The 13,019-nt window shown below is 44.6% G+C and overlaps 1 protein-coding gene across 1 annotated transcript; it reads left to right on the forward strand.

Moving 5' to 3' along the window:
- Positions 1-100: 100 nt before the first annotated feature.
- Positions 101-12,339, forward strand: SIK1 (salt inducible kinase 1). The gene is given in 14 exon segments (XM_017733100.1): positions 101-138; positions 762-906; positions 3,556-3,619; positions 3,815-3,976; positions 4,261-4,385; positions 4,500-4,623; positions 5,559-5,782; positions 6,014-6,097; positions 6,099-6,167; positions 6,771-6,893; positions 7,140-7,365; positions 8,051-8,326; positions 8,848-9,079; positions 9,842-12,339. Coding segments are annotated over 14 exon segments (2,313 nt in total). The 3' UTR covers positions 10,263-12,339.
- Positions 12,340-13,019: the final 680 nt, after the last annotated feature.

Genomic DNA, 13,019 nt, shown 5'->3' on the forward strand with positions numbered 1-13,019 from the left:
CAGCTCGGTTGGTGCACCGAAGCGCTGGCGGGGCGCGGGGAGGGAGCGCGGCGGCTCCGCGCAGCCCCGCGGGCGCTGCTTCCTTCGCACGCCCCCGGTGATGCCGCGGTTCGCAGGGGCTGCAAGTTTTCCCGCTAGGTAAAATTAAAACTCAGCAAGAATATATGCAAAAAAACCCAGCCCAGCGCCCGCAGTTCTGAGTGCTACTGTAGCTTCGTGGAGTTACTCTTAGTTTGCTAAAAACGCCCTGCAAATAAAAGATCTCTTGAAGACTTGAGATGTTTTGGGTTATTTTTTTTCATTCAGTGTTCTTCAAGAACAAAGGACTTGGGGTGTTATTTGCAGAAATAATTTTTTCATGGGCGTGCAGCCGTATTTATACTTATAGTGCATGTCAGAATCGCCTCAGCCGCTACAGTAGGAGATAGTCTGTTACAGGAATCTGTTTTTCACTGGTATGGGACGGATTAAAAGATTTACGGAATCCTGTCCAGTGCTAATTTCTGCAGTTGTGTTCGCTACCTTACGTGTAATCCTTTGACGTAGAAAAGAAAAACGAAAACATTCTGTTCCGCGAATTCTGTGCGGTTCAGAAAAACAGAATCAGCTTTGTCAAGTCCGTACTTTGAAAGCTACTTTGAAAGCTACTTTAAAAGCTACTTTACGTGGATTTTGTGAGTGATGTGTTTGTGCTGGGGTGTGTATTTTTTTTTTGGTTGTTTTTAAGATATTTTAACAGTGAGAGTACCTGTTTTGTAATGTCTGGGTTTGTATTATTTAAATTTGCAGGTTGCAATAAAAATAATAGACAAAACAAGGTTAGATCCAAGCAACCTGGAGAAGATTTATAGAGAAGTTCAGATAATGAAGCTTTTGAATCATCCCCACATTATCAAGTTATATCAGGTAAGAGTTCAGCTTTGAAGCGCAGCACGTAGATAAAATACACTTGTGGTCTTCTCTTGCACGTGATTTTTATATCCAATATTTGCAGAGAATGCATATTGAAATTCTTTTTGAAAAGCAATAGAAATAAACTGGGTGTCTTCAAAGTGTTTCTTCATTCTTTGAACAAGATTCTGGTACATTAGACAGCTTTTTGACAAAATGCACTGTAAATTTACAATTGAAACCAGGCTGACGTTTGTTTCAGATTGAGGAATGGGTTATCTGAACTTATATGGTTAACTTGCCTTTCCTGTCTCCTCTGCTTTTCCCAGTTTAGAGGACTGGAACTTCTTATGTGCATTAGATAAGAGGAAGACTTAAACTCACGTTTGGTGGTAGAGAGGGAAGCACTGAAGTTGAAGGGAAGGGATTTAAAGTTAACTGAAGTTAACCGGAAGGGGTTTAAAATCACCAATAATTAAACCAAATTAATCTAAGTAGGAAGTCTAAGTGGAAATTTAATCAAAGAATTCGATTAGTGAAAAAGGAAAAGGTGGTAAATGTTGGTATCTTAGAATATGGCAAAAAATTACCTGTTTGGTTGTTCTGTTCCAGTTTGTGTAGTTTGTAAAGTGAATTTTAAGTATCTTTCCCCTGCAGAGTTTCACAGCATGAATTTTGGCTTAGATTTGTTCAGTTTCTGCACTGATGGATATTTTTAACCGTAGGAACAAATGAATGTGTTGTGCAGAAAACAGGATCACACTTGCCTTGTGAGCAAGGACTGCTTTGCAAATTCTAAATGTTAGATCTAAGTAGCCTTTGGTGTACGTTCCTCTTAATCATCTCAAATAATGCCGTGTGGATTTAGGAAGAAGATGACAGAACAGTTTGGGTTGGAAGGGACCTTTAAAGGTCATCTGGTGCAAGCCCCTGCCATGAGCAGGGCAGAGGTATCAGTCTCTCTGGACCTGTCTAAAAGGGCACGGGGAGGAAAGGTGGAGATGGATGAAGCAGCAGGTCTGAAAGTCCGTGTGCAGTACTAAACAGTATTATCAGCTGTAATCTTACTGCTGGGTTTGTTGGCTTACAAAAAAAAAGAAAAGAAGAAAAAAAAAAAGAACAAAAAAGTTTAATTAACATGTATGACTGAAGAGCCAGTAAGGCAGGTGCTTAGGAAAGGCGTTATTTGAAAGACCTTGACACACATGAAGTGTTTGTATTTATAGTGTTACCCATCATAACAAAAATGATTCTGTGTTAACAGCTGACGTCAGGGGTGCCCATGGGGCAGTATAGGACATACAGAAACATTCTAACAGTTTGGTTCAGTTCATTTCAGTGGAATGATGTGGGTGAAAATACTGTTGCGGAGCGTTTAGAAAAGCAGGTTAAATTCCATCTCGTTGAACCACTTCACTTGATGCAGCAAATGACGTTGGTAGTGGACCATAATTTCTTTTCAGTAAAGTTTTCTTTTCTTTGTTGTTGTAACTGATGCTTTACCTGTTTGGTGGAGGCTGAGAAGCAGGGATGGAATTAGATGACATACCAATGTAGGGTGTGTGTTCTTGTATTATTATTTCATCATTGTTTTAGTTTCAGCACCGCGTCTTAATTGCATCCAGCTGGCAACTTTCCCAGAACACTTTCCTTCAGTTTTTTAAACTGGGAACCTCTCTTCCTTTGCTCCTTGTTTGTTTATTTTCATTTCATGTCTGTGTGTACTTGTAGTGAGGGGAGGAAAGAGTCTTTGAAAAAGGTTACATGTTGGGAGCCTGGAAGTTACAGCCTTTGAAGTAGAATTGAGGCTTTTTGGATTGTTAACCTGTTGTGAGCCTCCTCCTTCCAAAACAAAATATCTGCTCCTTGAGAGGGAAATGTTTCCAGGGAAATGTTGTATTCCAAAATCTGAAATGCAACATTTGAAAGATGTGCTGTGGTAACTGAAGATGAACTTGGAAATGCTCAACATTTCTCATTCATTGTTTGGATTTTAGTTCTTTATTTTTTCCCTCCAAAGGCAAAAATTGTGAAATATCAAAGCAAGTTGATACTAGATTGATAGGCAATATATTGACAGGTGTTGATGTGCATCAAGCACTGCTGTTACACAAACAGCAGCCTGTTACCACTTGCACAGGAGGCTCCCCATGTCCCAGCGAACTCCAAACAGGAGCAGGGGATCTGATACCACTTCTTGCTTTGTCCCGGTTGCAGGTCTCTCTGCTGATCTGAGCCCCCACCAGCCTTGAGACAAAGACGACTTTAGATAAACTTTTAAGTGTCTTTGCATGTTCAAAGTATGTCACATTAATTGTAAAACTATATATGCAAAAAACTATATATAACAAAAGGGGAGTGTATAAAATTATCTAAACACTCGTCTACTATCTTATGGAGATTAGGTAGCATGGTAATGGTGAGAAGAACAATGGCCTGGGAAACCATTGTATAATGTAAGCACATAAGCCTTGATTTGTTATCTTTATCATTACCAGTTTGCCTGGAAAGAGAACTGTGGTGCAATATTAAATGCCTTTACTGCCAGCTGCTGCAGCAAATATAAATTTGAATGGATATATTTGAGAATTCACACAGAAGAATAAATGAAACTATAGAGCTCTGCTTTTTTTTTAAAAATCGTGTCTTCTTGTGACTTCACAGGTTATGGAGACAAAGGATATGCTGTATATTGTTACTGAGTTTGCAAAGAATGGAGAAATGTTTGGTAAGTCCTCACTGATGGAGCTCACAGTTCCTTAGATTTAGAAACCATGCCTTTGTCATTCCTGAGTAACAGACATATTCTGATTTAAAACCCAGGGCTTGCACTGTCAGCTGTCAAACAGCAAGTACAGCACCTGCAGGATTATGAAAAATTTCCTGGGGGTGTTTCTACATCCTCTCTGATTTTGTCTTGCAGATCACCTGACCTCCAATGGGCACTTGAGCGAGAGCGAAGCGCGGAAGAAGTTCTGGCAGATTCTCTCAGCGGTGGAATATTGTCACAGCCACCACATTGTGCACAGGGATCTCAAAACAGAGAACCTCCTGCTAGATGCTAACATGAATATCAAATTAGCAGGTAATAGGAAACAGGAGGTCACTTCATAAAGAACATCAGGCATGTAGTCACATTGGGTCTCCCTAGGATGATCCTAGAAGTGTATTTGTGTTTGTGTAACTGAAAATGAAACAGTAGTCACAGATATTTCTCAGAACAGATTTTGTGAACTGAAGGGAATAGCTTAAATGAATGGGCAGAAAACAAAGCAACACATCTGTTCCTTTCTATCCATTTTCTGCTACTTCTGAAATATTAGTGGTCGAGTGTTGTTTTCTTACCCCAGATTTTCACCTTTGTTTCAGACTTTGGCTTTGGAAACTTCTACAAGTCGGGAGAGCCCCTCTCCACTTGGTGTGGAAGCCCACCCTACGCAGCTCCAGAAGTTTTTGAAGGCAAAGAATACGAAGGACCTCACCTTGATATATGGGTGAGCTTGCTCTTCCTCAGAACCTGCATTTCACACTTTGTGAGGGTCTGTGGGCCTTCAAAATCGTCATTTTTCCTGGAGTCACTCATGTGCTGTGCTGTTTTCTATTGGCAGAGCCTTGGGGTGGTTCTGTATGTCCTTGTCTGCGGTTCTCTGCCTTTTGATGGACCCAATTTACCAACCCTGAGGCAGAGAGTGCTGGAGGGGCGGTTCCGCATCCCGTACTTCATGTCTGAAGGTGCTTTTTTTTTTCAGATCCTTAATGTTAGAACAGGTGCTAGAAAGGAGTAGCTGTCCTGTTTGCAACTGGCAATTACTTTGTCTTTATATATTCAGTAGTTTCTGTAGGGCAGAACACGTTTTCTTTTCTGGGATCTGCTTTATGGTGCATCCAAAAGGCTGTAGTTTCCTTTCTTTGAGTATCCCTATGGATTTACAAAGATACTTGACACCCTAGCTGGAGAAATAATCACTCAGAAAAGAGAGAAAATGGGGTTTTAATGAGACTAGGCTACAGTGCTGAGATGGGTGTAGTTCTCCTAAGGTATTTTAGCTATGCAGAAAGGGTGTATTCCAGTGTGGCTGTGCTGCCAAGGAGAGCAGAAATAGTGGGACTTCGCAGTGTTTCCTGAGAACTCCAACAGTCTGATGAGAAACATGAAACTGAAGAGTGTTATCACCTCTCTGTGATTTGGTTTCAAAACCAAGTGAACGTGCCTCTGTTGTCACGTGGAGATTATCTGCTGAAGTCTGAAGTTTATCAATTGTAGCCATGAATAGCTTTATTTCCTGGTTACAAGTAAATCAGCAGTATATATGGACCAGGAAGTTGTATGGGATGGGGTTCTGTACTACATTCTGACCTATTTTATGTAGATGTAATGCCATTAAACCTGCATCCTCTGAAAACCAGCTCTTGTACGAGGTGCAAGGCCACCTGATATCCAGTACAGCTTCATTTCCTGCAGTGAGGTGTTGTTTTTATGATATGTATGTGGACATCTCTTGTGCTGTCTGGAATATTTGATAGTCAGATCAGGCATCAGCCACTCCTAAACCTTTAATTCCTGTTTTAATAGGCATCTTACACTTGCTGGGAAGTGTTGTTAGCAGTGACCTGGGGCTGGGATGTTATTTTTACCCCTTGCTCATGAGTTTGTCTTTGTCACCCAGACTGTGAAACACTAATCCGACGGATGCTGGTTGTGGACCCAACCAAGCGGATAACCATCTCCCAAATAAAGCAGCACAGGTGGATGCAGGCTGACCCCTCCCTTCAGCAGCAGCAGTCCTTGTCCTTCTCCATGCAAAACTACAACTCCAACCTGGGCGACTACAACGAGCAGGTCCTCGGGATCATGCAAACCCTTGGCATTGACAGGCAGAGGACTGTAGAGGTGAGTTCTTGCCCTTTAGATCCTTCTTCAGTGGCTACCGGAATGCCAGTGGTGCAGTCATGTGTCATTTAGTGACTGGCCTTAATCTGGTGTCACAGCATAAAATCTTCACCGCCCTTCTGGATTTTGCTTTTTTTTTTGAGCGTGCTACCCTGAGCCCTTAGTGATGAGTTTTGGCTGCTTATCTCCTGAGTTACCTGTAACTCAGAAGGCCCTTCCAATGTCTTCCAGTCTCTGCAGAACAGCAGCTACAACCCTTTTGCTGCCATTTATTATCTGCTCCTGGAGCGCCTCAAGGAGTACCGGAGCAGGCGCGGGTGGCCCCGTCGCGCGGCCCCGCGCCCGCCAGCCGCGGCCCAGGAGCTCCGAGATCACCAACACTGAGGTGAGGAGAGGCACCGGGGCCTTTGGATCTCCTTTCTGTGTAACTGCCAGGCTTCTGAAAACCAGTTCTGGCAGTGGTGCCCTCTGACAGGACACAGCCTGCTGTTCTGCAGCAGGAGGCTGAGTGAATATTAATGCCCTGTTTCCTAGGAAGTGACCGCGGGTCATGTCATGGTCCAAAGAATAGTCTGCCTCCAGTGCAGGTCAATAATGAGCCACAAGATTAGACTTCTCATGGAAATCTGCCCTCTTAGGCATGGCTTGGTTATGCTTCTTTGTTGCATATCCTGTAGGTTCCTCGGAAGAACTCCATGAGTCATTTAATGTGTTTTTCTGACATTCTTTTTATTTTCTTCGCCCCCACCCTCTTTAAAGTGTGGTTTGGGTGCCTTTGCAAATTGCACTTCCAGTTAAATTGCCTAACTTAGGAGGAGGAGTTCTGTGTTTGTGTTGGCATTGATAGATTAGCTTTGTTCGTTTTCATAGAAAGCATGAGGAGAAAGCTTGCAGGGAAGGTAGCTCTGAGGTTCTGTGACTCTCCAGTATCTGAAAAGTCACGTGGAGCAGTGTGTGTGATGGCTTCTGTGCATTGCTCTCTCTCCAGATGCCTCAGGACAGTCTCACTAGTGAAACCCTTCGATCATCTCTGCTTTACCAGCAACCTCAGAGCCTGATTCAGCCATCCTTGCAGGCTGAAATGGACTGTGACATAAGCAACCCATTACAGGTTGGTGTTCCCAGCTGAACTGTGCATTGCTTCTTTTTTCCCACTGTTCTGCCAATCCAAAACAATGGGGGTTGTGACTATTGTTGTCTCCCTCCTACGTTTTGTTTGGCATTTGGGCATGGTGTCACCATAGCCTCTCAAACAATATTCCTACTGAAGACATGCCACAGAATTGTGGAGAGTATTAAAAGGCAGTTCAGAAATGAGCAAAAGACCCTGAAGTCTGTGATCTGGCATGTTTTCCAGCCTGTGTTCTTCCCTGTGGATACCAACTTCAACGGGCTCTTCCGGAACCGCTCCATCTCCCCAAACAGCCTACTGGAGACCACCATCAGTGAGGAAGTGAGGCAAGAGAAGGAGCTGGAGGATGAAATTAAGGCATATGACCACCCCATCTGCATCCCCAGCAACACCAGCAGGAGGCACACCCTGGCTGAAGTGACCACCCATTTCTACCAGCACGTCCCTCCATGTAAGTAAGTCTGGGAGAGATGAAGGGTGTCTGTAGGCAGAGGAAAAGAGCAGAGGAGGAGTGCCATAGAGCCCAAATGCTGAAGGAGGATGTGCTGATTTTACCTTGGCTGGGGTAGGAAAGCCTAGAAAAGAGGTCTGCCCTCCCCAGTTCTGTCTTCCTACAGGTAAGCAGGGCCCTTAGGGAAGAGAAGTTGTGCTGTTGTATTTCATCTAGATCTCTTCAGAGGGGAGTGTGCTCACAAGCAGGACACAAACCTGGCCTGCTTGCTTCCGCTGTTGTACTGGGGGAGGAGAAAGTACCTGAATTTAACAAAAAACTTCTTCTCACTAATCGTGTTTGGTACATACGCAGACCCTGTGAACCAGCCAATAAGCACAACTGTTCACAAAACAATAATCCTGGTTGTGCTAAAGAAACGCTCTGTGCCTGATCCAGCACAGCCTGGTGATGCTGGCGTTGCTGGCAGAGCCCTGCCAGCTGGACAAGAGCCCAAACTGAGGTTATTTGTTGGTGACCCCTTGCTGGAGTCAAGCCCTGGGACAACACGAGTTGCTGCACACCTCTCCAGCTTGAGGCTGTTTATTAGTGCCAGTGTAGGTGGGCAGAAGGCTCTGATGTCATGTTTGTTCCTTCCTGTACTCATCTTGGGAATGTTCTCTCTCTCCTTCCTTCCCCTCCATAGGTATAGTCATTTCCTCCTCTGCCAGCCCCACAGAGGGAACTAGTTCAGACAGCTGCCTTACTTCATCTTCAAATGACAGCTCAGTGGCCCTGAGCAGCTGTTTGGCAGGTCAAGTAATGACGGGGAGCCCGGCCACAGCAAGGATGACGTCGCCTTTCCTCGCTTCCCAGTCTGACGCTCCCGTGTTACAAGCCCAGGGCTGCATGGGAGGTGCTTCTCTCCTGCCTGTCAGCTTCCAAGAAGGAAGGAGAGCATCTGATACCTCATTAACTCAAGGTAATGTCTTCCTGACTTTGTTGCTGAGGAATTGCACCCTCCCAACAGCCACTGGGAAAGGGTAGGGTGCAGGGAGACTTGCTGCCCACGCTGAGGCTGGACACCTGGATATTCTGCCTCTTGTCTTCCCAGGCCCTGAGGGAGGGTGGGATGCCCTGAGGAAGGTGCCTGGAGGAAAGGTTCCCAGACACTGATTCAGCCTGCCCATGGAGATATTTCTGCTGCCATGAGTGGGATGGCAGGCTCCACCTTCCTCCTAAAATATGGAGTGCACAACGTCACGATTTCTCTCCGGCTTTTCCTTTGCTGTGCATGTTCATCCGCACAAGGGTGCAGCTGTCCCAGTCCCTGTTCCATTCCCTAAATCCTGTTCTGACCACCAGGCAGAGGGTGAACGTGAACTGGAGTCTCTTGTAGCCCAGTTCTCACACCCAGGAGGGCAGTGCCCAGAAAGGCTGATCTGTACTGTAGGCAAACGCTGAGGAGGATTAAAGTGCATTTCTTTTCCTCGTGTCCCACAGGCTTGAAGGCTTTTAGGCAGCAGCTGCGGAAGAATGCTCGAGCCAAGGGGTTTCTCGGCTTGAATAAAATCAAAGGCTTTGCTCGGCAGGTGTGTCAGTCCTCCTCCTCTCGGGCAGCAAGGAGTGCCATGAGCCCTTTCCAGCACACACAGCCCAACACCTGCATGTACAGCAGCAGTGGGAGCAGCAGAGAGGGGAGAAGCCTCCTGGAGGAGGTGCTGCAGCAGCAGAGGTGAGGGAGGAGCTTTGCTGTCTTTTCGTTGGGTTTACTTTGGAGGACGGGTAAGCACAACAAAAGAGGTTGAGGGTTTGGTCACTGGGGGCTCCTGTGCTCCATCTTTTCTGTGTGGCAGTGGGTAAACTGCTTGGCTTCCTTTGTGGCTTCCTGCCCTGGCACATGTAACACAGGATGTGCAATTCCACTCAAAAATCTCGATGTCCAAATATTTGGAGGTTGCTGAATTGAGAAGCAGTTTGGTAGTGTGGGGGAAAACATTGCTTCTCCCTACTGCAAGCTGTGTTTTTCTTTGTTAGTTTTGGGAATGATTTCTTTCCTCCTCTGCCTCCTCCTGTAATTTTCCCATGGCAAGGAAGCGAGACCTTGTAATTTGGAAAAGTTACAGCCCACAAAGGAGGCACAGTTCCAGTGGCCTCAAATGTCATGTGTGGTGGCACCTCTTCGTTCCCAGAGAAGCAAGATGGAAAATTGAGCTTCCGGTTTATCTGCACGCATTGTCTCTAGAACATCTATTATTAGGCGGCCAAATCGTGACCAGATAAACTTGGTTGTGATAGTTGCCCTCTACAGAATGAGGAAAAACCTGGCATGGGCAGCTTGCTTTGATTGTACTGGCTGGGGTAAGGAGGGGTTTGATCGAGAGAAGGGAACAAAGGGGAAAGTTATGATCAAGGTTAGGGGCAAGAAAGGAAGGAATAAAGCATGAAATTATCCTAGCAATGCAAATTAACCTCTTCCCCCTTGGATTTTGTCCAGAATGCTCCAGTTCCAGCATCACCAACTACTCCAAACAGCTTGTCCCCAGACTTCCCAGACATCTGCAGCAAGTGGCATCCCCTCCTCTGACGGGCCAGGTACCTGCAAAGCCTCCAACTCCATTCTGCTGTCAGAGCTGCAAAGAGAGAACTCGTTTGAGCTGGCCTTTGCTGGCAGCAGCCAACTGCTCCAACCTCATTTCTTTGGCGTGAGTGTGTCTCCGGTGTCGTCGGCCGCTCACCTGCTGGACACTCACCTGTACATCAGCAGCAGCGTCCCCCCGCTCGCCGCCACCTTCTCCCCGCAGCAGAGCTTCTCCGCGCCGTCCCCGAGCTACGACGCCGTCGCTCTGCAGCACGGGGACTGTGAGATGGAGGACCTGACTTCCAGCCAGCTGGGGAAGTTTGTGCTGGTCAAGTGAGAGCTTCAGGCTGCTCTCGTTGCGGGGAACTTTCAGCACTGTTCCGTGGCTGGCTGGCGGCGTGGGGACGAGTGACTCTCAGAAGCAATAAATTTTGAAGTATGTGAAGAGGCTGTCTGGCTCAGAAAGCTGGCAACTTTATAGGACTGAAACAAGCAATATGTATGTCTTTTTGCTTCTACTATTCTTGCACTGAACAAATACGAATAGAAACTGATTTTTTTTTTTTTTTAAAGGAAAAAATAATGATGGGGCAGATGGGTGGGGCATTTGTGGGGGCAGGGAGGGATGTGGTTGGGGAAGAACTCTTCGGTACTGTACTCAAGTCAGACCAATACAGCTCTGCTGTTATGCAAGATTAGCAGCTGTCAGTAGTGGTGACACAGCAGGGAGAGGCTTTTCAAAGAAGGGACCAGAGCCTCCCTTTCTCACAATATTCATTTATGGGTTTGTGACGATGATTACCTCTTTTAAAGAAAATAAACAGAAAACCAGTGGCATGAAGCATTATGCATTCATAGGAGACAAAAATGGAAGCATTGCCATTTGTTGTTTTTCCTTTTCCCTCCTGTTAACGCTCATTTTATTTAAAGGAACCAACATCCCCATTCCACACCTCCCAGTTACACATACTTTAAATGAAAACTGTGAACTTCTTGCTTGATACATCAGCTGGAAAAGCTTAGCATGCCCTTCTAATTAGTACAGAAGCAGTAACTATTGGAAATGTATCCCTTGGTAATGAGGATCCAAATTGCATAATGCCTGGTCTTTTGCAGGGATGTTTGTTTGGGAGTGTGTACATCCACACAGGTGCACACATGCCTATATTTTGTTGGTCGGGGTAATCTTTAGGAATCTCTTTATAAACTCTAAGTTTGTTCATATTCTTGCCGAGGCACTGAGGAGGGAAGCAGCAGCACCTGTGGGGTAATGGGAAGGGTTTTCTTTTTAAAAAGCCCTTCTGGAGGTTGCCTACAAAGTTGCCTGAGGGGTATTTCTTAGTGCTGCACATCGTTATTTCCGCTGCTAATTATGTTTTTATGCATTTCATTATCAGGGTCCAAACAGAACTGACTCTTGGGGAAATGTGCAATATTGAGGTTATAATTATATACTGACAAAGACAAAAGGAATAGGCTAGAACAGAATTCTACTCTAACAGAGTACAGCTTTTTCTGAACAAAACTGTATTAAAAGTGAGTAAAACAGCACAATCTTTGGGTGTTTGTTTTTAGTTGGTTTTTGTTTTTTGGCATATTAGCAAAACGAGGTTTTGGATTAGATGGGTGTTTTTCGTATGGTTTTTAATGCTGTATATGTATATAAATAGGAAGCAGAAAACAATATAACACTAGTTATTTTTTATATTTTGTAATATGCTTCTGTTGTGTTTCTGGTATAAACCCCAACTCCCCTGCCGAGGCAGACCATGACTTCTGTTGGTGTCATTGGAGGTTATGCTGAGGTCTAGAGGGGAGGACAGGCTGTGCTCCTACAGATACGAGTTGGGGAGGGCATGCAAACTTTGGAAGCAGGTGAGCAGGCAGTGAGACAGCTTGGCTGGGAGCTGCCATCCGAGTGTCAGAGCATGGCTGTGTTCTGTCTAAATGCTTAAAGGACCCATCTCCCTAGTGTGACACAGGGTGCCTTCAAGTTACCTTGGCTTCATGCAACCTGCAGTATTACACATTTGCAAATAATATAGGGACTTGTTTTGGTTTTTTTTTTTTTTTTGGGTTTTCTTTTTTGTTTGGTTTGTTTAGTTGTTTTTGGGTTTTTTTAAGGAAAAAAAAAAAAAGCCAAAGATTGACCAGGTTAATTGGTGGGAGTAGGAAGGGTTGAAGATGTCGTGTGGCTCTGTCTCTGGCTCTCCATAAATGACCTCTTCATCTGTGTGTTGTGTCTGTGTGTCTGTATTGGTGCATCTCCAGCTTGCCACTGCTGCTCCGTGGTCTGGAAGCTTCAAAGTGACAGAAAATTGCTCGAGTTGAACTCCTGTTAATGAGTGGTGCCTTGCAGCAGAGAAAACACCAAAGTCTCATGCTCATTTGTAGTGTGGGTTTAACAGAAAAAAGCCAAACAACACCCCCCCAAAAAACCCATCCCAAAAAAGAGATTGCATGGAGATGGCTGGAGAGGAGGGCAAGAAGAAGCCAACTTGTCACAAAGCAGCAATTTGGCCTTCAGTTTTGTAAGCGGTAGCACACGTACTTAAACCACAGAATTTCCTCCTCAATTTGTGTTTTGTTTAATGCCAGGGATCTAAAGGCCACAGATTCTTTTGTTTCCTGTCCTGAGCAATGACAAGCACTTTACTTTCATAGTATTTTTTTTTTTTCTTTTCCAATTGCTGTAGAACCTCTTTGGAATTATTGCTGGAGCAGAAGAGGTCATTTTAAAAGTCTGGGGTTTTTTTGTAGATATCTTGACAGTGCTGTTCTGCAGACTGCAATGCAATAGGGTATTTAAAGACACTACGTGATTGGTTTAATTGAGATGTATAGTTTATTTTTTATCATGACTGAACAATCATTTTATTTCTTATGTTAAAATGAGAGGTGTACACCAAAATGATTAGTTGATGTGTTTTATTTAATATTTAAATAAAAAACTGTTTTAAAATTGTTGTCCTGCATGTGATTCTGTGGAGTATCTTCACCCAATGCACTTACGATTTGCATAGTCAAGACTCATTTTCAAGCCAAAGTCCATAGGACACTGCTGACACTTTCTATTACATCCTAAATGAAGAGG

Source organism: Corvus brachyrhynchos, unplaced genomic scaffold (assembly GCF_000691975.1).
Source record: "Corvus brachyrhynchos isolate BGI_N302 unplaced genomic scaffold, ASM69197v1 scaffold32, whole genome shotgun sequence".
NCBI lineage: Eukaryota > Metazoa > Chordata > Aves > Passeriformes > Corvidae > Corvus > Corvus brachyrhynchos.